The following is a 27219-nucleotide window of genomic DNA, read 5'->3' as shown; positions in this document are numbered from 1 at the left end:
CCTTACCCCATGTGGGGTACAAAGAAAAGGTTGTAAAGATGAGTCCCAAGAACACCTAACTTGCGAAATAAGGCCAAAAAAGGAAGTCTTCCACCCCCAAGCCCACATTCCTAACCACTGCCCTACCAAATCTTTGCAACAGTCACAAAGGTAGGCAGGCTGCAACATTTTCTGAAGGGCCTGGAGTGAACTATTTTCTGCTCACCCTGCCTGACAAGCTAGCTTGGCCCTCCAAGCCCTGCCTCAGTCTCTGCTCCTGTCAGACAGGGAGGCTGAACTAGAATGCACCTTAACAGCCCTTCCACAGTCTGAAACTTGCAACGCAAAGCTCATAAATGAGTCAATTCCAAAGCTAAAATGAGAAAAGTTGCCTTTTTAAAAATCATAATAGAATTTGCAAGCATCCACAATTCTGACAAGTAATCAGTCTTGATTTTCAGCTAATTCTTGGGCATTGTACTCTCTAAATAAGTACTTTCCTTTTGTCTATTCATTATCTATTTTCTTTCCTCAAATGTGAATATTACCCCTCTAATAAACTTACATGAAATCCTGTTAATGATTTCTAGTCTTCACATTTAACTTTTTACATTTATGTGCCTATTTTGCCTGAATACTAATGTTTTTCATTATGATACACAGAATATAATATGCTTTGATTAAATCTCTTAAATCTGTCAATAGCATAATAGGAAGATGAAAAAATTCCCTGGAAAAAAAGGCCACCTGCTTTTGCAACAGTTCATCCTGGTAACATGCTTTTGTTTTGGTTATTCATGAACATGCGAAGAATCACTCTTAACTTGACTAATGTTATTGAAATAGTTTTTTTACACACAGGGAAAAGGAAGATTATTTTAGAGTTGGGATAATGCAACACTGCATAAAACAGCCTCTTAAATATTTCCTAGCCATCTGAAGAAGACACTGCTTTCTAGATATTAGTCACAGGAGCTAGTACTACGCAGCCAGCCACCCCTCCAAGACTCTTCCTCCTTCCCCTAAAGTTAAAGGCATCTAAAGCCCAGACTCCGCCCCTGGGCTGGATTGCAGAGAGAAGGCCTGCAGTCCTGGAATCTTGGAAGAGGGTGCGTGGCTGGGGAATAGTGCCTGCACTCGAAGAGCAAAAGCCTGCCTCGGGTATGTGGTGCTTTCCAAGACAGTGAGGAACAAGAGGGCTGAGAGCACACTGGCAGGAGTGTTTGTGCAAGCACACGATTATTCTTAGTACTCAATGTCCCCAGCACTTGGAGAGGAAGTAAACAAGGATCAGGGTTGTGCCTGTGTCTGTGTAGCCCAGGGCAGCCAAGACCTGGCCCAGACAAGACTCCCAGCACCCAGGCAGGGCTTGCTTATGTCACAGAGCTCCAGAATGTGGGCTGCATGTAACCAGGAAAAACTACAATGGCTAGTTTAAATACAGCCTGTATTTCTCTGTACTGCTTATTTTTTCCAAAAACAATAATTTTCTGAAGTAAAGATGAATTGTGAAAAACAGCTACTTGTGGAATGGGCTACAGGAACAGTATGCAGACCCTGTCATGCCATCCATTCTTCCCAAAATGGGTTGGGATCAACTACTCCTGCCTTCCTGGGCCAAAAGCAAAAGCAAATGTGGTTATTTTGTTTTATGAAATACCCTTTAAGAGCATCAATTTGTAAATGTCCCAACTGTAAACCCTGAAACTCCTATGTTCACTTAATAAATGCTGGAACTAAGATAGTTATTAGTTTCCATTAAATTTTTAAGTTCTGTATTCTTATTTCTCCAAGCTTTTCCATGTTCCCACCAAATAGATGATGTGTTGTTTTCTTTCTCTCTTCCCTTTTTTTTTTTTTTTTTGCCTACTTGCATAAAATAATCCCAGCACAGCAGAAAAGTAGTGCTAACGCTCTAGCATCCTGCTGAGGCTTTGAGTGTGATGGCAAGGCCCAAGGAAGCTGCATTGTTTCTCCAAGTTACTATAAGTATTGCAAAAGTTCTGGGAGGGCCAGCCTACTAGCCCCAGACAGCAGGACCACAGCTTGACTACAGTCTCAGCACGTACTGCTAGCTTAAGTGTCTTCTTAGTCTCTGCTTTTTCAGGGGTACATGTGGGAGTAGACTGGGAATATAAAGTAGAAGCCAAACTGACCAAAGGAAAGAAGGAGGCACGTATATCTATCTATTCACATATATCTCATCTTGTATAATAATGTAAAAATAAGGGCTGGGGAGTTGGCTCAGTGGAATAAGCACTTCCCTGGCAAGTGCAAGGCCCTGAGTTCAATCCCCAGTTCCACCAAAAAAAAAAAAAAAAAAAAAGTAAATATAAATTTGACTATAACTGGATTTCTGAAATAGTAAAATAGTTCATTAATTAAAAATTCAAAAAAGTAATAGCTCATTAAATAAATTAATTTTACAACAATTTCAATTTATCTTCTTTATAAATCTTAATTTTTCATATAATTTAGTTTAAAAATGCACTGCTATATTCAGGCAATGGTTCATGCAAATGAATTAGCAAGCAGGTAAAAAGATTAGGCAGCAAAAAACATAAAACAAATTTTAATAGTTCAAAACAGTTTAACTACTTAACAACCAACCCCTGTATTTTCTTTCCCTTTGTTGAATTTATGGACTTAAATATGCCAAAAAACATTTTTTTTTTAGTGGCACTAGTACAAAACACATTTTTAAGTGATGTTACAAGCAATGCAACTAGCAGACTGTCAGAACTTAATGCTTTTAATTCTTTTAAGTTATCTTCATTTTTGGAAAATTCTACGTTTATGAAGCAGGTCCCTCTGCCTTACTGCCAGTGCAGACACTGGAAAGGACAGCTACATGGAGGAAAAGCCAGAGGAGGAAGGATAGGGGCTGCTGCTGTGTGTAGCTCAGTTACTGTTACTAGTTTGGAAACACTGGTCTGAGTCATCTCAAAGTGCAGGAATTCTTAAGTTTTCTATAAAAATATTTACAAGTGTCCCCTGACTGACTTAATGCAACACAGGTGGGCAAAACGAAAAGTTTCAGGTTCCAGAACCCAATGTACCATTAGGCAAGTCAACTCAGTACAGATAACCTCAGAGAGAAATTAAATATTTCATCCAGGGTTTCTGATGACAATGCACAAGCCGGAGAGTACATTGTACTTTAAACAATGCCTCCTCTGTTTGCAGGAACATGGACTGGTCTAACACAGGAGTGAAAATACAAGGCCAATTCTGAGCTATGCTTCTCACTTCAAAAGAAAATGCACTCTCTCAATGTACCCACAGATGCATTTTTACAAGAATCTGTGTACTCTATGTAACACAGATAGGCACACAAAATCTGCAGCTTCCAGCAGCTGCCTGATAAGCCACCCCCCCCCATCAATCCTATATCTGATGGTCCTAACAGAACGCCTGTAACTAACTCCCTTGAACAATCTGGGGCCAGCACTATCCTACAGAGAAGGGCCAGGGACCCTGCCTGTCACCAAGAGGCTGAGGCCAGCCTGGACAGTGGGAAAATCAAGGAGTGGAGGGGGCCACACTATACTTATTCTGTCTCAGAAGCCAGGTGAGCTTGGTCAACAGGCCTATCAAGGGAGCCTGCCCATTAGCTCAGTTGTTTAAGTGCCTGCTTAAGCAAAGCAAGCAGGCTCAGGATTCCGGGGTTCGATCCCCAGATCATCATGCCTTACCAGACCTGCCCTTCAGGCATCCTCAGCCGGCCAAAAACAAAGTCCAATAGGCCCACCAAACACCTACTGCACCAATCAGGGCCTAAACCTAAACAGCTCTAGGCTGTCTCCTGGGCAATTAAAAAGAAGTAACATTTACTTTCAGGTTTATTATGACCAAGGTGCTCCGTAAGTCTCCTGTACTCCCCAGCCTTTTTCCTCACAGCTGTATCAGAACCAGGGTCTTGTCTCACACCTAGAATTCTATGAAAGGTTTGGGAATGCCACCGCACTGGTGCTGAACACCAACTAAATACCAGTCCCGATATCACCTCATCTAGCTACTGCTTACTGAGGGTCTGGCCACTTTTTGGTAAACACGGTTTCTTATGCCAGAGCTTTTGCCTTCTACCCCATCTCTTTTCTTTTCTTTTCAGAATTTTGAGACACAGTCTCACCATAGGGTTTAGGCTGACTTTGAACTCACTATGGAGCCCAGGTTGACCTTGAGCTCTTGGGGATCCTCCAGCTTCAATCTCCTGAGTACAGGGTTATAGGTATGAACCACCATGCCCAACTGCCCAACCTCTTCTGATTCCTCAATTGCACACCTGTCCAAGGTTTTCCGCTATGGGCTGCTCCTTCCCAAAGAACCTTATACATACCACACTGGCTTCATGTGCAAGCCTCACTCCCAGTCACTCCTGGATGGTCACAAAAGGACTGACAAGACTAGGTAGATGGCATAAATAACCACTGAGAGAAGACCTCAAACAAATGGATTAGATCGCTAGAGAGTTACATGTCACATACGAGAACGCCATCTATTAGATCAGTGCTTTCCTTATGATCCCTTAAGAAAAAAATTTCTTAGTAACAGAAAAAGCCACACTCCGTCTGTCATTTAAAGGCAGTTGTAAGTTTAGAAACAAATCTTACATCTCTTCTTGCTTCAGCTGCTATAAAAATCAGGAGCAAATCTGTGACCGAACCATAGTACCTGTCAACACTAGACTGTCCTCTAGCTTTCAGCTTTAGCACTTACAGCTGCATACTTTTGTAAGATGCCACTGTGGGTCAAGGAGCATAAACAAACATAATCTGAAATGAGGTCTGTAGGGTGAAGTGAGCTTTGCCAGAATGCCTCATCCAGGAATGTGTCAGCAAGGAACCTGCTGAGTACACAGAACAGGAATGAGGTGGAAGCAGAGCTCAGGCACGTGTCTTTCTTCTGCCATGTCCTCTAAGAAGGATACCTAGGGGTAGCAGCTAAACAAAGGGCACACAGTGGGCACAGCACATCCTACCACCCTGTGAAGCCAATGAGCCCAAAGCTGACTCTTGGTGATGCTGAGCCAATGTGGATTCAAAGTGGTCAAAGTGGTTTAGATTTTCATTTGGATAAAACCTAGGAGGCTACAGACGAGCAGAATAACAAATATGACATCTTCTCAGGTGCCCTAAATGGCCTCTAGTGGGAGGTAAGAAGCAAAGGCAACACTGAGTGGAGCGAAGCAAAGGCCACACCTTGCCTAGCTCCTGGCTGCCCTTAATGTGGAAGTCCTGAGGAGGGTTGTGGAAAACTCTGCTGGGGAAGGTAGGTCTCTCAGCACTGCACAGCATGTCCCCAGGTCAGAAAACCTCTGAACCCCAAGCAGCTTTGAGACCTCTGAGGCTTGGATTTAGGTGCTTTCCGCAAAATGTAAAATCCAGGCAGAAAGCTAAGCACTCTAGAGGCTGGGACAATAAACAGCCAAGATTCTTCAGGATCTAGAGATTCTACAGACCACAAATGTTGGTGGCAAAACACACACACACACACACACACACACACACACACACAGATTAGGAATTCAATTTTTTATTGCAAATGGGGCCAGCCTTAGGCCCATGCAGGCTACATGCTTCAATTTCATGGCTGTTCCAACAGCTGCCACTCTTAGCCTTTTACCTCTCTCTGAGGCTGTTCAGGTTTCCTTAGGAAAAGATATCATTATTTTTCGATTAGTTTGCAACCTCCTAAGTTTTAGCCAAATGAAAATCTAAACCATTCTAAATACACATTGGATTCAGTATCATCCAAAATTGGCTCTGAATCCCAGTAAACACAAGTTTCCAGATGGCAAGATTGTAGGTGAAATCATCAAAATACTACATAAATGCCACATATTATTATGTGCCTTCCACTCATTAATTTATCCAATACTCAGTATTCTTTCACAGATACACAAACAAATAGCAAAGCCAAAGCAAAAGGAAAGGCAACTCCCGTCTCCCTGCAATCTATCAAGCAGTGTCTGTGTTGGGTCACTTTTCCTTGAGAGTTGCAAAAGTTCTACAAGGAATTCTTTGAGCACTGTAATACTTTTATCAACAAAAGGAAACAAGCACCAAAAACACACTGCATTGTCAGAAATTTCATTATCAGAGGTGAAAACAATGAACAATAGCAGAGATTCATGCTAGGATGCGTATTTCAGCAAAAGTTTCCTTTTTTCTAGTCAAGGTTGATTAGTGCAGTCTCCCAAGAAATATTGTAACTTTCTATGTGCCTATCCCTACGTACAGTAAGTCCTTGACTTGTGAATGAGTTCTATTCTGGGAAAATATAACTCTGATAAGGTGAGTCTTACGTGCCTTTAGCACAAATATACATCACTAAGCATTAAAATACAAACACACATACAAATACAGTAAGTCCTGACTGTACTGTACTACTGTATACTACTGCACTATACAGTTAAGCATGACAATGTTAGGCAAACACATAAAGTACTTCTGAGATTTGTTCACATCTACAAGTATTTACAGTGTAGGTCTGTTCACGTCTGTGAAAGGTCACAAGTCAGGGACTTACTGTACTACAGAATCACCAACAGGAAGTGCTAAGCCAGGTGTGGTGCACACCTAGAAACCCAGTGCTCGGAGGTCTGAAGAAGGAGGGTGGCAACCTTGAGGCCAACTCAGCCAAGCTGGTGAGATCCTGTTGCAAAATATTAAATAAAATGGGCTAGGGATGTAGCTCAGCAATTGTGCACTTGTCTAGCATGCCCAAAGCCCTAGGTTTAGTGGCTAGCACTGAAGAAAAAAATAAATCAAGCAGTGTTCACGTTACATCCATCTTTATACATTACCACATTAGCTGAATGAAAGCAGATGGATGAGTAACCATGGCTGGGGCCCAAGCAGCACATCCTCAGGCTCCGCCCCCAGTCATGTAGCACTGGACATGTACACTTTCCCATGGCAGTAGGCCTGGACCTGGCTTGGGCTGTAGAAACTAACGCCAGTGCTACCAATCTGCTGCTGAGTGGCCAGAACATCTAATCACCCAAGTGACTAACAAATTCTGCTCAAGGAAATTATATTCAGATAATTTGCTGTATTTTTATTTTACCTGTAAAGAACACATAGATTAATCACTTTAAAAATCCCATTTGCACAAAACTTTCAATAATCGGTGTTGAGAATGAAGTCTCCTGCTAATGTTAACAGTGACTAATGGGGTAATTCTGTCCCCAGGGCCAAAGCCGAAGAAATTCCTTATTCCAAAGACTGCCAAACTTGCATGATGCCTAAAGAACATAGCATTATCAATCAGACTTGCACTAATTACAAAAAGCTCTGTTGGGGGCTGAATTCCCAATAAACAATATGCAAGTCTACCCAACAGTATTCCACGTATGGGCTGCCCCAGCACTGAGACTGGTGAAACTGTAAATTTCCTCTGCATAAGCAGCTGCCCATTAAAGCCACTGACCCAGCTAACTGTGCCCACTCCTCCGGCACAGAGTAACCAGTGCTCGGAAACACAGCATGCAACGCAGTTCTTTCCCAAACTCCCAATCCTAAAAGTTACAACCACTTAGGAAACTCAGGCCCCTTCATGCTAAATTAACTCTGGCTGACACCAGGCAGTCAGCCTTCAGGGTCTAGCGTTTTGGTGGCCTTTCTGCCACTCCTCCCACCCCTGCAAATGCCTCTATACTGGGCACGGGGAAATAAAGAACATCACATCTCCGAAGGGACAAGGTAGTGGTGTCTGAAAGGAGAACACACTCAGGCAGGTGCAGGCACAGGTCGTACTGAAAGACTGTTGGCTGATTTCCTCAGGAAGTGCCCGTGACCACTGTGTCAGCTCACAACCAAGAGCAGCCTTGCTGTGTGGTTTCAGTAAGGTCCTTTACACTGCTGGGCCTTGAGCTCCTCACACGACATTAAAAGGGTAAGTTAGGTGACACCCAAGGCATTCTCTTCAGCAGCTCAGGGGTTCTGCCATCAATTTAGCATTAATTTATTCTCAGGTCCAATTTACTTGCAGAAGAACACAAATTCTTTTATTTTAAAAAGTCCCAGCACTGGGTTGTCATGGTGGGCTATAATCCCAGCACTCCAGAGGCTGAGGCAACAGGATCACTGAGCATTCCAGGCCAGCCTAAACTACATAATGAGATCCTGGATCAAAGAATTAAAACAAAACACAGGAAAAAAAAAAAAAAAAAAAAAAAAAAAAAAAAAAAAAAAACACTTTTTAAAATGTCATTATTCAGTAGTGACTGAGAAAAAGTTTGAGCCCTTACCACTGAATGTAAGGATTCCAGGTGATTCCACAAGTCAAAATTGGGGGTCAGGGAAGAAGGGAAAGGGGGAGAGGGAAAAAGAAAAGCAGGGCTGGGAGCCTAGCATCACCTTCACTTCCCTCACAAGCCCACAAGCTGCTTCCCCTGTGGCCAAAACAAGATATTTAGGGCAATCCCTGCACTGAGTGTGCGGTGGCTGGCAGGCACTTGCCAGGTAGCTAGCAAATAAATGGCCTACCCCCGTGATGGCGAGTCTTTCAGCGCCCTCAGTAACAACAGCGGGCTGCAGCTCGTGGCCTACAGACTGGCTACCACTGGCCCATGCGGCCCAAAAAAGAAAACGAGCTGTTTTTTTCTTTCTCCAAGAGTTTAAGCATGTAGAAAAAAATATTTTGTCCTCATGTGATAGTTTAAACTGTTTATATAATATTCCAAAAATAGCTTACATTGTTTTTAGAGCTTTTTCTTGGAGAGTGTGCAGCCTGTATTTTAAAATAATGGGAAAGCCTTATCTCTACCCCTAATCTCAGAAAAAAATGGAGAGACTTTTTATTTTTCATGCAGATGAGAACTACTAGACAACCAAGTTCTGCTTGGCAGCAAGCACACATTACTTTTCACAAAAGGGTGATAATGGAGGAAAGATGGATGGTGGTTTCCTACTTCTTTCCCCTCATTCCTTCACTTATCAAGCACTGTGGGCTCTGCAAGACTCAACTTACAGATGGAATTCCTGCCTCTCCCACCACGAAAGAAGACGTGATTCATAATTCTGAATGCCTCAGAAGGAACTGCCAAAACAGATTATTATATTATTTACTATTCCAGAACTAGAAAATCACTCTGATTCCTCTTTTTCCTTCCAGCGTAATACAGAATTCCAATGGTTCAGTTCCCTCCCGAAGTGTCTTGATAGTTCCGTGCATGACTGAGATTGAATGCAAGTTCTATTTGCATTTTAATTATGAAATATACTCATTAGTGATAATATTTAACTGGGACTGTGTCTGTGTTGTTTGATAATATTCTTTGAAGAAATTCCACATTGGCTTAACTCCCCTAAACGGAGCCACTGCCCCTAAGATCTCATCACAGTTACGCGACCAGCTACAACCCTCCAGCTTCTGCCAAGGAGTTTTTACTGGTCAATCTTCCATGCTCCCAGACCACCATCCCCAGTTCAGGTGAGTAGTCTCCCCTCCTGTGACTCAGCCTCCTCCTTGCACCATTCAACACCTTCTCACTGTGGCCACCTTCTTGAACCCCCTATGCCAACTGTCCTGGGTCTTACAGTTCTAAGAAGAGCCTAACGACAAGAGCTAGACCCAAGTGATCTACCTGCTTCCAGCAGGATGCGCCTATGCATCAAGTGATGGTGGATGGTCAGGTCATTTCTACTTCCCCAGGGAAGAGGAAGGCAGGAGGAGACTGGAGAAGTAAAGAGGAATGAGAGGGGACGGAGGAGGGGGAGAACGGGCAGTGAGAGAAACCTGGATGCTGTCTGGAGTAGAAGTAGCTCTGTGTCTCATTCCTGACTGCAGAAGTGATCTGATTCACGGAGTACAAGTTTTTACGTATGTCTCTTGTGAACAAGAGTAGCTTTGGAAAATTCCCCATTGTCCCAAGCACTTCAAAGTGCCATTGGTGGTACCTGACCAAACTTTGATCTTTAACAAGGCCCTGGCACTTGCCTACAGTCCAAAATATGAATGATGCCTCAGAATTAGTGACACACTACTCAGGACTCTTCTCAAACTATGGACCAAGACAGATGCCTCTCCATGCTGCTGCTCCTCCTGTGTCTGCTTCCAGTGGAGTGTTAGGCCCTAGCCTGCCTTCTGGACCCTCCCACAGGATCCTGGTAAATGTGAGGAGAGTGACCAACCTGCCCTTCCCCTCCTGAGAAGGAAACTCTAACTGGCACCCCGTGGAAACTCAAGCCATGTTATCCTGGATATTCCTTTGCACAGGAAAAATAATGCTACTAAGAGCAGAATTTGTTATCCACCTAGTCTTGGTGAGTTTACTTTTGGCGTTTTTTTCTCTTTTAATGTGTCAGGTATACAAGTGTTTTATGAGTCTTGGGGAACACTGTGAAGCAGCTGTTAAGAGATCCTGAAATGAACTCCAGCCCTGGACAAACCACAGTTCTTCGCACTATTTATATTCCTAAAGCCATCAGTTATGTCTCATATGGCTGATCATAAGGCCTTGCCTAATGGACTACAGAATCCAATGATACTGGCAGGCAGCAATAACTCCTTTGGCTCCATCCCTGGTTTCACCTTGTGGAAGAGGCAGCCAGGAACCTTTCAGGATCCTGAGCCAAGAGAAAAGTCACCTCACCAAAGCTTGGCCTCTGACTTCATCGTGAGAGCTGCATCACTCTCCCCTTCACTTCCTACCCCTCTCACCCTGATTACACCCAGCACATTTTAATCTTATCTTTCTCTCACATGTCCCATGTCCTTCTGGGGAATGAGTCAGTGCAGCTACTCCCCTGTCTGATGCTGCCCTTAATACTAGAAACATTTCCAAAAGATCAAAACAAACAAGGAAAAAATCATCCAACAGAGTACAATCTAAACACAGACCCTGTGAACACAATATATGCCTTGGGATGAGTATTTGGTTTCCTCTGTACCTCTCTGAGTGGATCTTTTGTTACCATAACTGTCACCCTGGAATGACGTTGGTACCCTTGCTTTGTACAGAGAGCTACACAGTAATAAGATCTGTGGGAAGAGTGGAACATGCTCTGTTACATTTCAACAGATCCCACTACGAGATGTCTGTTCCATTTCCCCCATTCTTATCAGGATTTTGAAGCCAAGATGGCATGAGAATTATGATTTGCCTGTAGCTAGAAGTCCATACCTAGCAAACAACTTAAAAAGAATGGTTTTAAAACCTTAGCTTCCAGAACTGCCTCCAGGCTGGTAAAACCATGCATGGCGGGATCCACAGCTTCCAAATCGGTGTGTCCGGGCTGGACCTTAGAACCTGCTTTCCGAACCTGAGCTTACATGGCCCTGACACTGCTATTCTGACAGCTACACTTTGAGAGTCACTAATTCAATGCATCAGAATATGATGAACCCTTGCTATACAGAGTATATCACACAAAAGGACAGTATGTTTATGGGTCTCGGCTCTTGAGTCTTACACAATGTCTTGAAACAGCTCCATCTCTTCTTACAAACTCCTGGAAACTTCAAAATAAATTAACTAGAGTCCAGTGGAGACTAGAAAAACAAGTGGGAGCTAGAACCTTTAAATAAACCACATCCAATTATACAGAGGAAAGGAGATTATGGTTAAATACAGTTTGTTAAGAAATAAAGCCAGTATACTCTTAGATCCCAGCTCAATAGCACTTCTTTTGATTCAGGGCTTCCAGGAGGTAAATTCTACCTTGTAATCTGCCCATGAAGGAGAGAGCTCAAATGGATCCAAAATTTCAGTATTAGTTGACAACTTGCACAGCTAAAATCTCTTTAATTTCTTTAAAACAAGGCTCTTCAACCCTGGCTATACATTACAACCACCTAGAAAGCTTGAAAACATACAGATGCCAAGGTTCTTCGCCAAGAGTTTCCGACCCGATTGCTTTAGGATAGGACCTAGATATTGGTGTCTTTTAAAGCTCACTCACTGGGTGACTCTACAATGCACCCAGAATTGAAACCACTAATGCTGTGGAACAGCAGAGAGAGATTACAGGTGGACGGGGAGAAGAGAAGAAGTCCTCTATAAAGGGTGCTCACTAGATATAGAAGGGAAAAGAAAGGAATGCGAGAGAAGCCAGAAACCACCAGAACAAATAAAACATAGGCGTTCAGAGTCTAAGGCTGACGTAGGCATCTATCCAACACTAGCTGTCTCAGGTTCAAAAATCAAAAATGGCTTGATCAAAGAAGTGTCCTCATTTGCCAAAGACTTGGTAATGGTTCCAAGAACATATCAAGAAACTCTTTTAACAAGGTACTTTTGTACTAGAAATCAAAAACAAAGAGTTTTAACTTCTTACAAATCATCTAAAAGTTCAACTCTGACATCAGAAGTACCAAAAATAAAAACAAAATAAAATTTCTTGTCAACAAAAAAAATTTTTTTTAAAGAGGGAGGGAAAATATTAAAGAATTAACTCACACAGCACTGAGTAGGTGAAACTATCCTCCCAGTTACTACACTGACAAACATAAAATCATGTGATGCAAACAATAAAACCAAGATATTTTCTTCTCTTTCTTCTTGACCAGAACAGATGAATGAGGTGATAATCTGGAGAGAAGAAAAATTCTTGAAAGTTTTACAATCCTCCTTAAGGCAGAATGATGAATATAAAACAATCCAATAAGAAAAACAAGGTACAGTACAGAATGGCGAGAGTGAGGACTCTTGGGTAATGAAGTCATCACTGGAAAATCATTTCTGCTTATATCAATAAGGAAATACTGGGAGCCCAGAGATTAAGGCTCCAGATATATTTCTCCTGCTTGAAAAATTAAAACAGATTCATTATTTCAAAAGGTTTAAATCTGATTCAAAAACTCTGATGTGAACAAAATTGCATTTTAAAAAATAAGAATTGTAATTTTTGATATAAACATTCATTTGGCAATTAGTTTAAAATCAATTCAGAAGGCACAGTAGTTTTCAGTATAAGATATTATACTGGCTGCCCACAGTTAATTCAAAGCATTCTCTGATTTATGAAACTATCAGAATAAACCTCTCCCCTCCTACAAAGAACACCTAGTAAATGATGTCTGAAGTCAAGTGCTAAATTCCACCCTAGTAAATAACATAAAGGGTGAATACAATAATGTCCAAAACATTGCCAAAATCATCTAGATTTTCAGTATGAAATAAGAATCTTTCTTGGAAAGGGAGGAGACTAACAAGGACTGATTTAGGGAACTTAGTTCAGGAGAGGACAGGCACCTATTCAGACAGGAGGCTGTAAACTTATCTTTATTGGACAGGGTTGGAGATAGAAGGCCTGATCTAGGACACTAATTTCAAGAAACAGTACACTGGCTCACCTAGGAAGTTATCTATGAGGAGCTTAAGAGCCCAATCATGCTAAAGCCAGTACACACACCAGGATCTGTTCAAAGATAGCTTTAAAATATCAGGCCCGTGACATTTTCCTAAGTCAATTCCAGGCTTGCTTCTCAGGGTTACATAAATGATGCATCTGATCCAAATGATCATTATTCTTTTAAAGAGATTTAGAAAAATGCTTAAGCTTACAGCCTCCATTTCTTTTTTTAAAAAGTATCATCTTAATATTAGTCTGCAGACCATAATAGGTATAACTTTATTTCTAATAGGTATATTGCATAGTAGTTATATTCATATATAGCAAAGAGTATATAGTAAGAATGGGTATAAGCATATTGCATAGTAGGGATATTCATACACAGAAGGTAATGGTGTTAATGAGACTGTCCTGTAAAATAGCTAGCAAACAGAGTCCCTTCTCATCCTATCAAAGGAAAGGTCTACTAAAAGAAAAGCAGAAAGAGAGAAAAAATGGTGGTACCCAAACCAGACTCAGGTGCAGAAGTATGAAAGGTAAGATTAACAAGTCCTTGAGTGAAACATGAATGTGGACCAGAAGCCCCAGAACAGCTATGTGTAAGATAAAAACTCTGGAAAGCTTATGGCAACCCTGAGTTTCAAATTAAGCAGAATTCCTTTCTTTCTTTTCTTCTTCCTCCTCCTTTTTCTCTTCCTCATCTTTCCCTTCTTCTTATTTACCAACATGAAAGCCTCAAATAGAGAGACCTAGGGAAAGTGTTTTATTTTATAAGTCACTACAGTATCAGAAGAAAATTATACTAATTTTTAAAATATTTAAGTTAAAATCTGAATTAAAAGAAAGGAAGGTGAACAGGAAGTTTTAAACATCACACAGTCTACTGTGAAACACAGAACCAAGGCAATTATCCAGATAATTTATAAGAAAGAAACACAATTTTTACAATCAATTAGAACACTTCAAGAGAAAAGCAATTTTGAGATTTGAATTATCTGAATTAATACCTTAGCTATCCACTTGATCTTTTTAATATAAGGAGGTTTCCAAGGAGACCTCTAACAAACTCAACTAGATATAATTTTATATCCTTCTTAAAAGTCAGGCATCTACCCAGTTTTACCTTTTAAAAAGCCACCATGCTGGTGGTGACGACTGCAGTCCCAGCACTCTGGGAAGCTGCAACAGGAAGATGGAGAGTTTGAGCCTGACTTGGGCAACTTAGAGACCTGATGAAATCCTGTATCAAGATAAAAATTTTTCACAGAGCTAGGGATGTGGCTCAGTGTGACCCTTTGCCCGTATCACAAAGGGGAAAATAAAGAAGCTGCCATGAGCACCGCCACCTGCTATGCTGTCTGCCGCCAGCCCCCTGAACGCCAGCTCACCCAGTCACCAGGCAGACCCATCCCACCTGCTCATGTCCATCTTGGGCAGCAGCTGACCCTCCGGGCCCTATTCCCCTAACCTGCCATGAAAATGAGCATTCCAAAAGCTTTTCGCAACATACAGAGAACACCATGGCACAGTTAATTAGTATTCTGCTAGCCACATTTTATCTTAGGGCACAGGGCTAATGCATTCCTGTGGTCAATGTAAGCCACCATTTCAGGTCCTACTCACATATATTATTACCCTGAAGAAAAAAGCAGTAGACTTTTCAGTAGAAATAAACATTTTAACCTGGACAACAACTTATATTATGCAGTGTTTTCTGTTTCTGGATTAGCCACCTGTTTTAAAACTTACTAGTAACTGAATTTAGAAAAAATTTTTTTTCTTTTTTGAGACAGGGTCTCAGTCTATAATTTAGGCTGGTCTTGAACTCACTGTGTAGCCCAAGCTGGCCTTGAACTCACAACAATCCTCCTACCTCAGTCTCCCAAGATATAATCCTTCAGCTGGGATTACAGATGTGCACCACTGTACCTGGCTAGAATATATTTTAATACCTTTAATCATGAGATTGTATCTGACAACCAAATATCTGCTGAACACTTGTTTTTCTTCTTGAAATCTGCTTTTCTGGGTGCTGCTATCCTCATGCATCTACCTGCTTGAAGCCTGTAGAAGCAGAGATGGTGTATTGTCCCAAGGAAGGAGTTTATCAGAGATTTCTAAATAGTGTACTCTGTATCCAACCCGTAAAAATCATGATACACAAGGCAAGAACCAAACAGAAGTAAGAATCCCAAACCAGCAAGTTTCAGGTACAATTCCCAAGTCATTCCTCCTACTCCACCAAAGGAGGCCCAGGTACTGTAGCCTAATTCCTAACAGCAGTCTGCAAACATCCAGAGCAACAGGTACATTCTAAGCCACTGTCCAACTTCACTTCCCACCAACACACAGAGGTGTTAATCACCCGGAGGCAGCCACAACTCTGCAGATAAGCATTCAAGACATACTCTGAAGGATTAATGTGAGGATTAGTGGTAATATACATAAAGAATGTGGCACACAGTAGAAACTTAAAATGGCAACTATTTAATTTTTCATTGATGCACTCTAGCCACTCAAAGCCCCACCTATACTCCAGGAGACAGGAAAAGACAATGGAAAAAACAAGCTCTAGAGTCAGAGAAATCTGGTTTGAAATCCAAGCAAGCTGCTTTCACCTCTCTGAACCATCTCCTTGTCCTAGAGTCTACATTTAAACCTCTATTTTGTAGAATCAATATTAGACACAAAAACCAACCTGAGCTTTTGGCACACAGTAAGTGCCTGATAAATCATGCGTATAATTATTATTGGTATTATTATAACTATTAATAACCATGAGACTAGTTACATGTTGACTCCTCTTTTTATTGTAAAACTATATATAACCATGGCTCTCTCCCCCAAAATACTATTTTAAAATATGAGCATAAATGGATACCGTTCTAATTCTGAATGTGTCTGAACATTTTAAATCAAACACTAAGTACCTAGAAAATATCTGCTGCTCTATTTAGAAGTCTGTGTTCTGTGCTTCATAGGGGTAGCTGGGTTTTGGCATATAAATGTGTGCCTGAAGCCTCAGGTGTTTGGGATGCTTAAAGGCTTGAATAAAACCCAGGAGAAAAGGAGAAGACACCAGAGGGAGTGTGGAGTGGTCCTACTACCACCATGAACGGGACTGAACCACTTTCCTGACAGGCACAGGGAAGGGAGGATTCTCCCACGCTGTGCTTCCACCCTGGAAACCTGGCTCCTTTCTCCCCACCAAAACTGACTCTGAACACTCTTCTCAGTCTCAGCATAAAACGCAAGGCTACACTGATAAGCACTACGAGCTTCATGAAACAGACCAAGAACTCAAGCAAGTGGGAACAAAATGCGACTTATTCAAAATGGCAGAGGACACACTGGTATTTCTAACTAGAAATTCACGTCTTCCTTCTGTCCCTTGCAGGAGAAGAAATTTAACTGACAAGACAGTAGCAAAAAAAAAAAAAAAAAAAAAAAAAAAATGTGGTAGCCTATGAAAGTTTTATTTATTTTAATTTTAATCCAAATAAAGCCTTTTTTCTCTGCTCTTTGCAACCCTCAGTCCTTCTCTTGCATCCCAGGCCTTGCATTACTTTCCTAGTTCTACTCCTAACAAATGACCACAAATCTAAGGGTTTTAAACAACAAAATTTTCCCTCCTGGTTTGGAAGGCCAACAGTCTGCTATCAATGATGCTGGCAGGCCACATTCCCTCTGAAGGAGCAAGGAGACAGCTCTCCCCTCGGCTCTAAGTAACCCTGATTCCCTGGCCTGCAGCCTCAATACTCTCGCCTTCATGCAGTCTTCTGCACAGGTCCTTTGCTCTTCTTTTCAACACTAGTCACTGGATTTATGACCCACTACAATTCAAACAGTCTCATTTAACTTTAATTACTTCAAAAAGCCCCTATCTCCAAATAGGGCCACATTCTGAGGTTCCAGGTGGCCATGAGGGGGTGAGGAGTTAAATACAATTTGACCCACAACTACCAATGAAAATGAACTACCATCAACATATAAGGCAAAGTGGAGGGAAATGACAAATTATACCATTACAGAATAACAAAATTCCAAAGTTACACTTTCCAGAAGATCCCTATCTACTGAATCTGAATTGAAAATATTCTTGCCTTTCTCTCCTTTATTGGAAATTGTGAAACCATGGGAAATATCTAAAGTCCCACGATTAAAACAGCACTAAAATGAAGACCATTCCACTAGTCCAAACCCTTTGGTATACTCCGCAAAAAGTTGGTATCAGGTATAACTAAATACTCACGTACTTTATTGGCAGCAAAGTACCAAAAAAAAAGGAAAGAAAAAAAAAAAAAGGTTAGACATCTTCAATTAAAAGCAGTCTCATTTAACTATTTGGAGTGGTAAGTGGGCCATGGGTCTTAGAAGACCAAGATCTCCTTTGAAAAAGTTATCTGAGTTTTTTAATCCCTAACCCCTCCCAAAATCATCTTTTTCTAATAATGACAATTTGTCTATATGGAAGCACTATATACCAGAGTTCAATTTTAAAAATCATAGTATTAAAAAAATAATAATAAAATAAAATAAAAATCATAGTATTATTTTAGCTTTATAGAGAAAAAAATTTGAGATCAGCTTAAAGACTTATGTACTCCCTCTGCTGGCTCTGAACCTAAAGCTCTTAGTGGCTTCAGGAGCTAAATTACTAATTTCACTAAATACCTAAAACACTAGGAGAACTATGATGTGTTTTACCACTATACATGCACACATGCAGGCACAGAGGTCTCCCCAAAACACACACAAATACCACCGAATGCATCTCATTGAGTTTATTAAAGATTCATTCCAAAAGAAAACAAATGTATATATTGTTTTGAGGGAGATGTCACCTCCTGCCTCAGCTTTGCCCCTATTAATGTGCCATATGTTTTCCTTACTCTGTGCTCCACTGTAGGGCGTATCTGGACACCCAGGCATGAACCTCCAGAAGATAACTCCAAAGGAGGAGCAGAATTGCTAAAAGGAGCACAGTTCATCAGAGAAATTAGTTTGTTTCACTTTACAATGGTATCCCATCACAGTAACTAAGGCATTCTGGGAAAAAGAACAAAGATTTCTCTTTTGTATTTCTCAAAAACAGTCTGTAAAAAGCAGGATTCTTGCAACACATGCCAATCATACATTTGGGTTTAACGAAAAAAGAGTGATAACTCCCACTCCTCTGCAGACGCCTGTTAGGCTGGCTCTTTCTCCTACTGGAGCATCATTTCACATTTATTGTAGCAATGCAATGCTAGCAGGTCTAAGGCTTCCTCACACTATAAGAAAATACCCAAGACTCCATACATGGCATCAGCTCTCTCATGAGCCACAGAATCCATCCGTTTTCAGTATCACAGGCCCTCAATGGTCCAAAAAGCAGCTCTAAGTATCAGAAACATTTCAAGTTTCTTACTCTGTAAATTACTTGGGAATACACAAAAATCATAGGAAAATGACAGAAGAAACAGGCAGGAGTCACAGAACGGGCAGAGGAGGGTGGATTGAAAGGGAAGATTTTATTCACCAAGTTGAACCAAGAGTGCTGATAGAAAATGCAAAAAGGGTGACAGCCACTCCAGTAAGCGCTAACCAGAAGTGGGGAGGAAGACAGCAACTGAAGCAAGAGCTCGAGAACCTGAGGGTGAACAGGAGTGATACCCACAGCTGTGAAACCACAATGGTTAGCAGTACCCAAGGCTCACACGGGCTCCCTCTCAGCTCCAGCCCTGCAAGCTGGGAGGCCCCATCATGATCACACTGCCCCAGCCTTTTCCCTCATTTATAAAACAAAGAAAGATAGATGATCTTTAACACCTCTTCTGGTCCTGAATTTCAGGCAAGAAACAATGCACATGAGTCAGCCATATGAAGATTATCCAGCCATTCTGAGCAAGACCTATACCAGGCATCCAGAAACAGAACTGGAGAGCCCATATCAGCCCAGGGACACAGGGCTGCTCTAATGTAGAAGGGCCTGTGAAAACCCAAGCTTCTCTCAGACAGACAAGGACCCATGTTACTGTGGCCTTGCATCCCTACAGCAAGCTCCAAATGCTCAACAGAGAACTAAAGGCCATTCCAAGCCATGGCCAGTGCCTACTCTATGCCTTTTGCCAGGAGCTTTTCTACAAGGTTGAGGCAGTGTCGAAACGTAAAAAGGCAAAGAGAATGGGCCACAATGACAAGTTCACAAAGTACAACCATGCAAGCTTATTGTCTGTGTCTCCCCCAGTGGAGGATGAACTCCTACAGAGCCAAACCTTATCTGCCTTGTGCTACCACCATACCCCTGGGGCCTGGCAGAATGTCCTATGCACTGTATGCTTCTGATAAATACTTGGTGAATGAATAAAACAGAATGTGATGCAAATGGGTAAAAAAGGCTTTTCTCTTTGACATCTTCTATTCACTTCCTACATGCCAACTGTAACATTCAGCAATACTAACTTACCTTTCTATGTGCGTTCCCCAATCCCCTCCTACAGCAACAATAAAGCAAAGTGGTTCCTTGGGACCGCTCAATTTGGGAGTCAGGGAAAAAAGGAGAGAAATAAAGGGTAAGAATGAGGTCCAATTTGTTTCACATAATTAAGATAAGTGTGCAAGAAAACAAAATCAATTCCATTTTCTCTCCAGCCCTAAAAATCTGAAATCTGAGGCACCAGCCAGCAATGGGGAAGTAGGGTACTCACAGAATGTGAAGTCCTATACAATTTTATCTTTGCACTGTCACCAAAAGCTCTAGATGGATGGTGTCTGATTTTTTTTTTTTTTTTTTTGGCAGCCTACATAAATAGCTTTTTAGTTGGCCAAGGCCTATTCATTAATTTTCCAAATAAAAACATCTAGTAGAGGTTTTAACTAGGACTCACAAACACAATACTAAAAAGTTTAACTACAAGATGTTCTATGGTGTCATTTTCTTAAAATAGAACCCTCCTAAAATCTCCTAAAAATAAGTCTGGTATAGTTTCATTTCATTTTCTGAGAAGGAAATAAACATATGAAAACACAAACTTAGCTTCTTTTTTTAAAAAAGTCTCTCTGCTACCACAGGCTCACAGATCAAAGCCTAAAAGCCAATTTCTTCACTTCATAGGTCAATGACACAGCTTTCAAAAAGAGGAAAAACAGTCCCCCTAGCGTACTGCTGCTGTAGAAAGAGGAAGTATGTGAGTTGAGAATCACTGACGAAGGCAGTACTGCCAAAGGAAATTACAAAACAGCATTTTGGCAACACAGGGAAGCAGAAGACAGGTTCTCCACATACAACCACACTGGACATTTGATGAGTTACTCCAAAAGGTGTCAAGGTTCAAAATTATGTGCCAACATAGAATTATTGTGACATGGTCATTTTCAGATTTAAAAATAAATTTAAAACAAAGCTGCAGTTAAATTAAAATTTCTTAATTCAGTAGGGTGAAGTAATCCGAAAAACAACAAAAAAAAGTAAGGACAAAATTAAGCAGTACATAACAGGTAAGTTCCCCATCATTTCATCTTGGCAAGAAGCCCTAAAAGTACACATTCTCCATGAAGGAAGGCTCATGACCAAACAGCCTCTGCTGTTGCAGTCAGCTACCGACATGCTAACGAGCTGCCGTCACACAACATCCTGCAGGAACTCAGGGCTGCCTAATATGATCCTGCTCTGGGTGAAGGAAAAAATAAATGTGCATGTATGGACAGAGGAGTAAGTAAGTGATGAACAGGCTTCCTGGTAAACCCTATGGTCCTCAGAAATCTCCCTAAGAGGGACCGAGAGAACTAGCTAGTTCAACTATGGGTGCACTGCAAGTAAACTTCATCTGAATTAAAGGAAATGTAACCTTTTCCCCTCATAACCACATCTGATTATTCAGCTCTACTTTAATGCCTGAAGGAGGTAAGGGAACCTGTGAGATAGCCATCACCCTTCTCACCGGCACAATGCATATCTGACAACTGTGCACTGACCAAGGGCTTCCTCTTTTGTTACAGGCTACCTCACACAGCAGCTTTTTTCACTTTGTACTTTCTAAGCACCCACACTGAAAAGCATGGTGCAGCTACATGGACACAGCGCTCCATTCACAGTGCTTGTCCTGATGCTAAAATGATAAAGAAGATGTAGAGCGAGGTGCAACGGATTTTCCCAGAGAGTAACCCCTACTTACTTAAAACTATCCATTACTTAGTAATTTTTTTTAAAGTTCAAATTAAAAAGAATAGTGTGATAAAGAACAAAGACCTGGGGAAAGGGAAGGGAAAAGAAAAAAAAAAAAGAAAGAAAAAAGGGGGAAAAAGCTTTTGTATGTGCCAAGGGGAAATCAGAGTAAGGGAATGGGATAAAAAAGTAACCAAGTATATCATGTACAGGTACAAATTCCCTATAATGAATGTGATCATTATGTGTATCTAAAATGTACCAATAAACTTAATCTAAAAAAAAAAGAAAAAGGAGGACCTCTACAATGGTAACCACTGCTTAGCTATATGCTAACCAGCTGTGTGATCTTAGATCATTATCTTTTTTTTTTTTTTTTTTTTTGGTACCAGGGATTGAACTCAGGACCTTGTGCTTGTCAGGCAGGCACTAATGCTGCTGGGCTAATCTCCCTGATCCTTAGATCATTACCTTCTTGAAGAACAGATTCTTCACCAATAAAGTAAGAAGATTAAGCTAAACCACCAAACTTCACTCTGATTATATTCTAGGATTACCTGAAAAACTTTGAAAAAAACCAAACTACTACTGCTAAGCCACATAGGCCCAATGAAATCAAACTCTATGAGTACTTATCTTATTCAAAAGCCTCCACATGATTCTGAGGTGCAATGAGGAATGAGAACCACCGGTCGAAATTTAGTCACCAAGGCCCCTTTTCTAATTCTTTCATTCTGACATCTCAGGACAATAATTCTGGTTACAAAGTAATTCAACTGCTCAAAAAGTCTTAAAAATAAGGCCTCACCCCTCCATATAGGCCCAGTATGTATACATGACTAGAAGAGGCTAACCTAAATTCAAAACATTTTTAGAAATTAAATGCATAACTCAGAATGAAAGTACTGGAATGAAAGTACTGTGGTTTAAATGCATGTGCATGCTTCCGCTATGACAAACCATGACAAGGATCAATTCCTAAGCGTGGATGCATGGAAATGAGTCACAATTAGCTCCTGATCTCTCGCTCCCTTTCCTCTCTTCTCCTACCCTCACTAGACCATAAGTACAAGGAAGACCTATTAGTCATAATCAGAATATGAAACCAGCCACAGTTTCAAAAGGCCCTCTTCATCATCAAAGATTTGGAAGTTCCTGCATGGCTGCACCTTTCGATGAAGGTCATCTTACAAAAACTGGAACTAAATTATGCCTTTTGTCTTCAAAGATTAGTTGCCACATGACAGCCTCAAAATAGAAATGATAACAAATACTTTCAATAGTCCTAAAATGTGTGCCCCATATTAAGTCTCAACAATTTGCAGTATTTCAATTTCAATTTATAGTATTTCATAAGATGTTCATTTGAAGAGAAATGAGACAGCAAGAACAGAAAAAGAAACCACAAGAAGGAGAGAAAAGGATAAATATAAAGCCATTTATGACTAGGTCCACTGCAAATCCTGCCAACTGTAGTAAAAAGCCCAAGCTCATTCTGGTGATACCACTTTCTTACACTAAAGTTAAAAAAAAAATTAAATTCACTAAGCTTATTTTCCTTACCTACAAACACAGTAGCAACAAATGTTATTGTGGTACTGAATTACTTTTGTAATTCTTTAAAATCTCAGAAAGGTGGAAACCCTTTGTACATTAACTTTTCAGCTAAAAATTATTTTTTAACAGATTCCTACACCATATTCAAACATGCAGAACTGAATTTCAAGTGAGTGAAATCTCTACACGATATTCAAACATGCAGGACTTAATTTCAAGTGTAAGAAATTTGAAATACATTCCAAAGCACCAAATCTATCTTCTCAGACTCTGTAAGTGGAGATTAACCCTTGCCAGGCACTAGGGAACCTAGTTTTTGAAGATACCACATTAGCAATTCTTTGACAGGAAACTCTCATCCTTTCTGTAAACAGCCCTCAGCTCACACAACTGGCATTCCTTTGTAAACCAGTAAAATTAGAACAACTATGAGATTCACAGTGTCAGCATTTCTGTCATGTAAAAATGAGACAGATCTGTGGCATTAACATCAAAGTATATCATTTAACGTATTTAACCAAGACCTCTCCAATATCAGCTGGAGGAGGGGAGAACAAGTACTTTTTTGCAGTTTTCCAAAAAGCAAGTTAAAAGGTTTCCCACTCTAAACTCTAGCTTTTTCATATACAAGCTCTTCTCCAGTACCTCAGTTCCACTCTCCAATACGATCACAGAGTTCTTATGCCAAAGAACTAGACAGCCTGGACCCTGAAAAGGCACAGGGCTTCCCAATGAAGACAAGGAAGGGACCGAAGGAGGAAGCAACTATCTTTTTCAGGAAAAAAAAAAAACAAAACAAAACAGTATTTCCAATAGGAGAGAGTGATAAAAAAGATCTCCAATCACACAGGACTCCCAGGAGGCCCATCTGCCAGATTCTGGCACACACATATCTGGGGAGCAGAGGCCGGAAGGTGCCCAGGAAGAGGGAGCTGACTATCAGCTGCCCAGCAGGGGCAAAGGGGTTAATCTCTTTGGATGCCCAACTGCAGGAAGTCATTACATCATAGGCCTTTCCACACCTCTCTCCTTACCACGTGTCCGGTGCCCCAAGAGGCCTAAAAGGAACCTTGGAGTCTCTCTTCAGGTTCTTCCATAGGTAGAAGCCATTATGGCCCAGCCCTGTCACCAAACCTCCCTCTCCACCTAAGAGTTCAGTTGAGTGCAGGCCCAATCAGTCCCGGATGCCTGCTACCCACAACAAACAGTGCCGGAGACCAGGCCGGGTAGGGAGCAGCAGGTGCTGCCAGTCTATACTGAATAGCACAACTGGCCCCAAAACATTTCAGAGTTTACAGCCAGCTGATTTACTGGATCAAAATCTCTGAGGAGTAAAGATAAAAAAGAGGAGCCCGACTAAAAAGGTTTGCAATCATTACTTTTCCTACTGGGACCGATGTGCTGTTTGGAGTTAACGTCCACAGTCTGAAAGCTAGGATACAAAGGTTGTCATTCATCCAGCACTACCTTCCTGTGACTCGGTGGAAGCCACACATCCAACAGCTCCACCGCTCGGAGTGTCAAATATCCCCCAAACAGCCCTTTCACTTCACCCCAACAGGGCGAAGTCTATCCCAAAGTAAGCCAAGGGCCTACCACATCTCCGCTGTCACAGTAATTCAGCAAATGCACTTCAATCCGTGTGTCCTCCCCTCGTCAGAGTCCCTTGCTCCCCTCCCTACCTAATCAGGCCTGAAGCTCCCGCTGGAGCTTCCTTCCCCGCTCCAAGCTTGTCCCTAGGTTACCCACCCACAACTGTCAAAGTAAGACCCCCCACCCCCCCGCAACAAAGCCTCACAGGGGAGGCGCCCCTGCCATCCCTCTGCCCCGCGCCCGTCTGTGCACTTGGTCCGACGGATTCTGGGCGCGTCTCGCGCTGCGCAGGAGGCCTGGTAGGTCCAGCCGCCAGCCCAGTGAGGGTACGCACCTTCCAGCCCGCAGAGCTGTTGCTGTCGCCCTTATCTTTGAAGTAGGGCACACAACGCACCATCCATTCGTAGATCTGGGACAGAGTAAGCCGTTTGTCCGGAGAGCTCTCAATGGCGCGGGTGATCAGGTCGGCGTAGGACAGGTTCCCCCAGGCGTTCCGTCGAGAAGAGCATTTCCTCGGCTGCCCAGAGCTCCCAGCTGCCCCGGGCTGCGCAGGCGGTAGAGGCTGCTGAGGCTGCAGTGGCGTCTGCGTTCCCCCGCTCAGCACGCCCACCGTGGGTGCTGGCCCAGACCCGAGGTCCTGCCCTCCGGGAGCCAGCAGCCGGGCTGAGTCGTCCAGGAGCAGTCCAGAGCCTAGAGTGCAGCTCCCGCCACCCCCGATCGCCATGGCTGAGCTGGCCCGGCCGCCGCTGTCCTCGTCGTCTTCATCATCCTCCTCTTCGGGGATCATGGAGTCGGCGGCTGTCTCCCCTGAGGGCTTGGCCGGGCTAGCCTGGAGCTCCGGCCTCTGCAGGGGCCACGTACAAGAGCGCGGACGGCTTTGAGGCTCGAACTCCGGGTCCACCTCCACTTCGAGAGGAGAGACCGGGACTGGGGAAGCCGCTGCCTCTGCCATCTTCGCCGCCCGCCCGCGGCTTGGGCTCTCGCGCTCTCCTCTCGCGCCCGGGCGGGGTGCGGCGGGGGAGGGACAGGGGCGCCGCGAAGGCTCCGGCTCCCGGGCGCCGCTGCTGTTGCTGTCGCCGCCTGGAGAAGCGCGAGAGGAAAGAGGAGGAGAGTTGGTTATCCCGGGCTGGAGCCCAGTCCTGGGCGAGCCCTCGCCCGCCGCCGCCACCAACGCCGCCGCGGCAGCTCCGCAACCGCACCGCGCCCGGCTCCCAGGAACAGACCTGGGGACGTGCGTCCCAAGAACCTGGCGCAGCAGACGCCGCCCCCTGGCCGGGCCGCTGGGGAGACGCGAGCGAATGGACTGCCTCGCACGGGGCAGCCCCCTCCCCCGCCACCACCAGATCGGCAGGTCTCTCCCGGGCAGGGGGAGGGGCAGGGGAGGGGACGAGAGGGAGAGGACGAGAGGGGAGGGGCGGGCCGCGCCTTTAAAGTGGGCTGGGGCGGCCGCGGTGCAGCCCAGCCTCGGTCGGAACCCGATCGGGCGTGCGTTTGTTTATGTTTCGCTCCAGCCCGCGCAAGTGCCTAACACGGCGCGGCCGCCAAAGTCTGTGGCGTCTACACTTCTCTCCCCCTCCCTGGCCCAGCCGCCCCCGCGATCCTCCAGCGGAGTGGCCGGAGCCCTGGTAAGACGTGAGCACCCCTTTCTCCCCTCTCCGCCCGCGGGCCGGGCCTGGGCGCAGACCGGCCCCCACCACTTCCAGGAAAAGAGAAGGAAAGAAGGGGCAGGCAGCCTGGTGGGTGCTGGCAAAGGGTCGAGCCCTGCAGGAACGACCACTTCGGGGACTTGTGTGTTTATTTTCGCGCGGACGCGGTACCTTCTGTCCCCTTTCCAGCCAGGAACAGGAGGGGGGCGGGGGCGGGGTGGGAACAAGTCGGAACATAAATCTTCCAACAGGTCGGCGAGCGCCAAGTCTCCCGGGCTGCCAGAAAACCCGGACAGCACGTTCATCACCTCCTTGCTCCCGCTGCTGCCATCTTGACAGTTTCCCCCTTCCCTCAAGTCCTTTAAAAACACTAGCGGGAGGGAACGGGGCGCGCACACGGAGTCACGGGGAGGGAAAAGGGAAGCGCCTGGCCCAGCTCGGAAGCAGATCCGGAGTCACCGCGAAGGTGGCTGCCCGCTGCACAGCTCCGGCGCCTACCTCGGTTCCTTCCCTTCAGGGACGAGGCGGGAGGACGCACAATCCCGCGCGGGCCCCGGGCACGGCGAGGGGAAGGCGCGCGACCCTGGCAAAGGAGTGGCGCTCGGACCGCCGCCGCAGCCCGCTCGAGAAACCGCCTGTCAGCCTGCGCGCCGTCACCTTCCACATTCCTCCGCCTCCCTTCCACGAGCAGGGCGGCCGCGGCAAAAGCACAAAGTTATAGACACGCAGGGAGCCTCAACCTAAGCTGACGGCGAGCGGGCGGGTCCCCGCCCAGGGGGAGGGCTGGGGCGGGGGCCGAGTGTGCTGCCGTGTGTGCGTGTATGAGGGCGCGTGTGTGCTCGGGCGCGCCTGCGCGGCCCAGCTCCGCGGGACTGCGGGCACGGGTGTCGGGGCGCGCGCTGGGACTCCGCTGGCTCCTCCTCCCCAGCGGGAGCCTCTAAGACAACAAAGCTCGACGCTAGCCGGGGAGATCCGGGCTAGGGGAGTAAGCGCTGAG

General features: G+C 43.8%; 1 protein-coding gene across 1 annotated transcript in view; it reads right to left on the bottom strand.

The window, feature by feature from the left end:
- Positions 1 to 26910, bottom strand: part of Foxo3 (forkhead box O3) — a 117712-nt gene extending 90802 nt beyond the window's left edge. Inside the window, exons 1-2 of the mRNA XM_023722291.1 lie at positions 26719 to 26910; positions 24911 to 25657 (exon numbers count right to left, since the gene is read on the bottom strand). Of these exons, the coding sequence (XP_023578059.1) occupies positions 24911 to 25528 (618 nt within the window). The 5' untranslated portion in view covers positions 25529 to 25657; positions 26719 to 26910. The remainder of the gene's footprint in view (positions 1 to 24910; positions 25658 to 26718) is intronic.
- Positions 26911 to 27219: the final 309 nt, after the last annotated feature.

This window comes from Octodon degus, unplaced genomic scaffold (genome assembly GCF_000260255.1).
Source record: "Octodon degus isolate 3935 unplaced genomic scaffold, OctDeg1.0 scaffold00090, whole genome shotgun sequence".
In the NCBI taxonomy this organism is placed as follows: domain Eukaryota; kingdom Metazoa; phylum Chordata; class Mammalia; order Rodentia; family Octodontidae; genus Octodon; species Octodon degus.
Note: the sequence above shows the minus strand (reverse complement) of the source record. Positions and strands in the feature narration are given on the sequence as shown.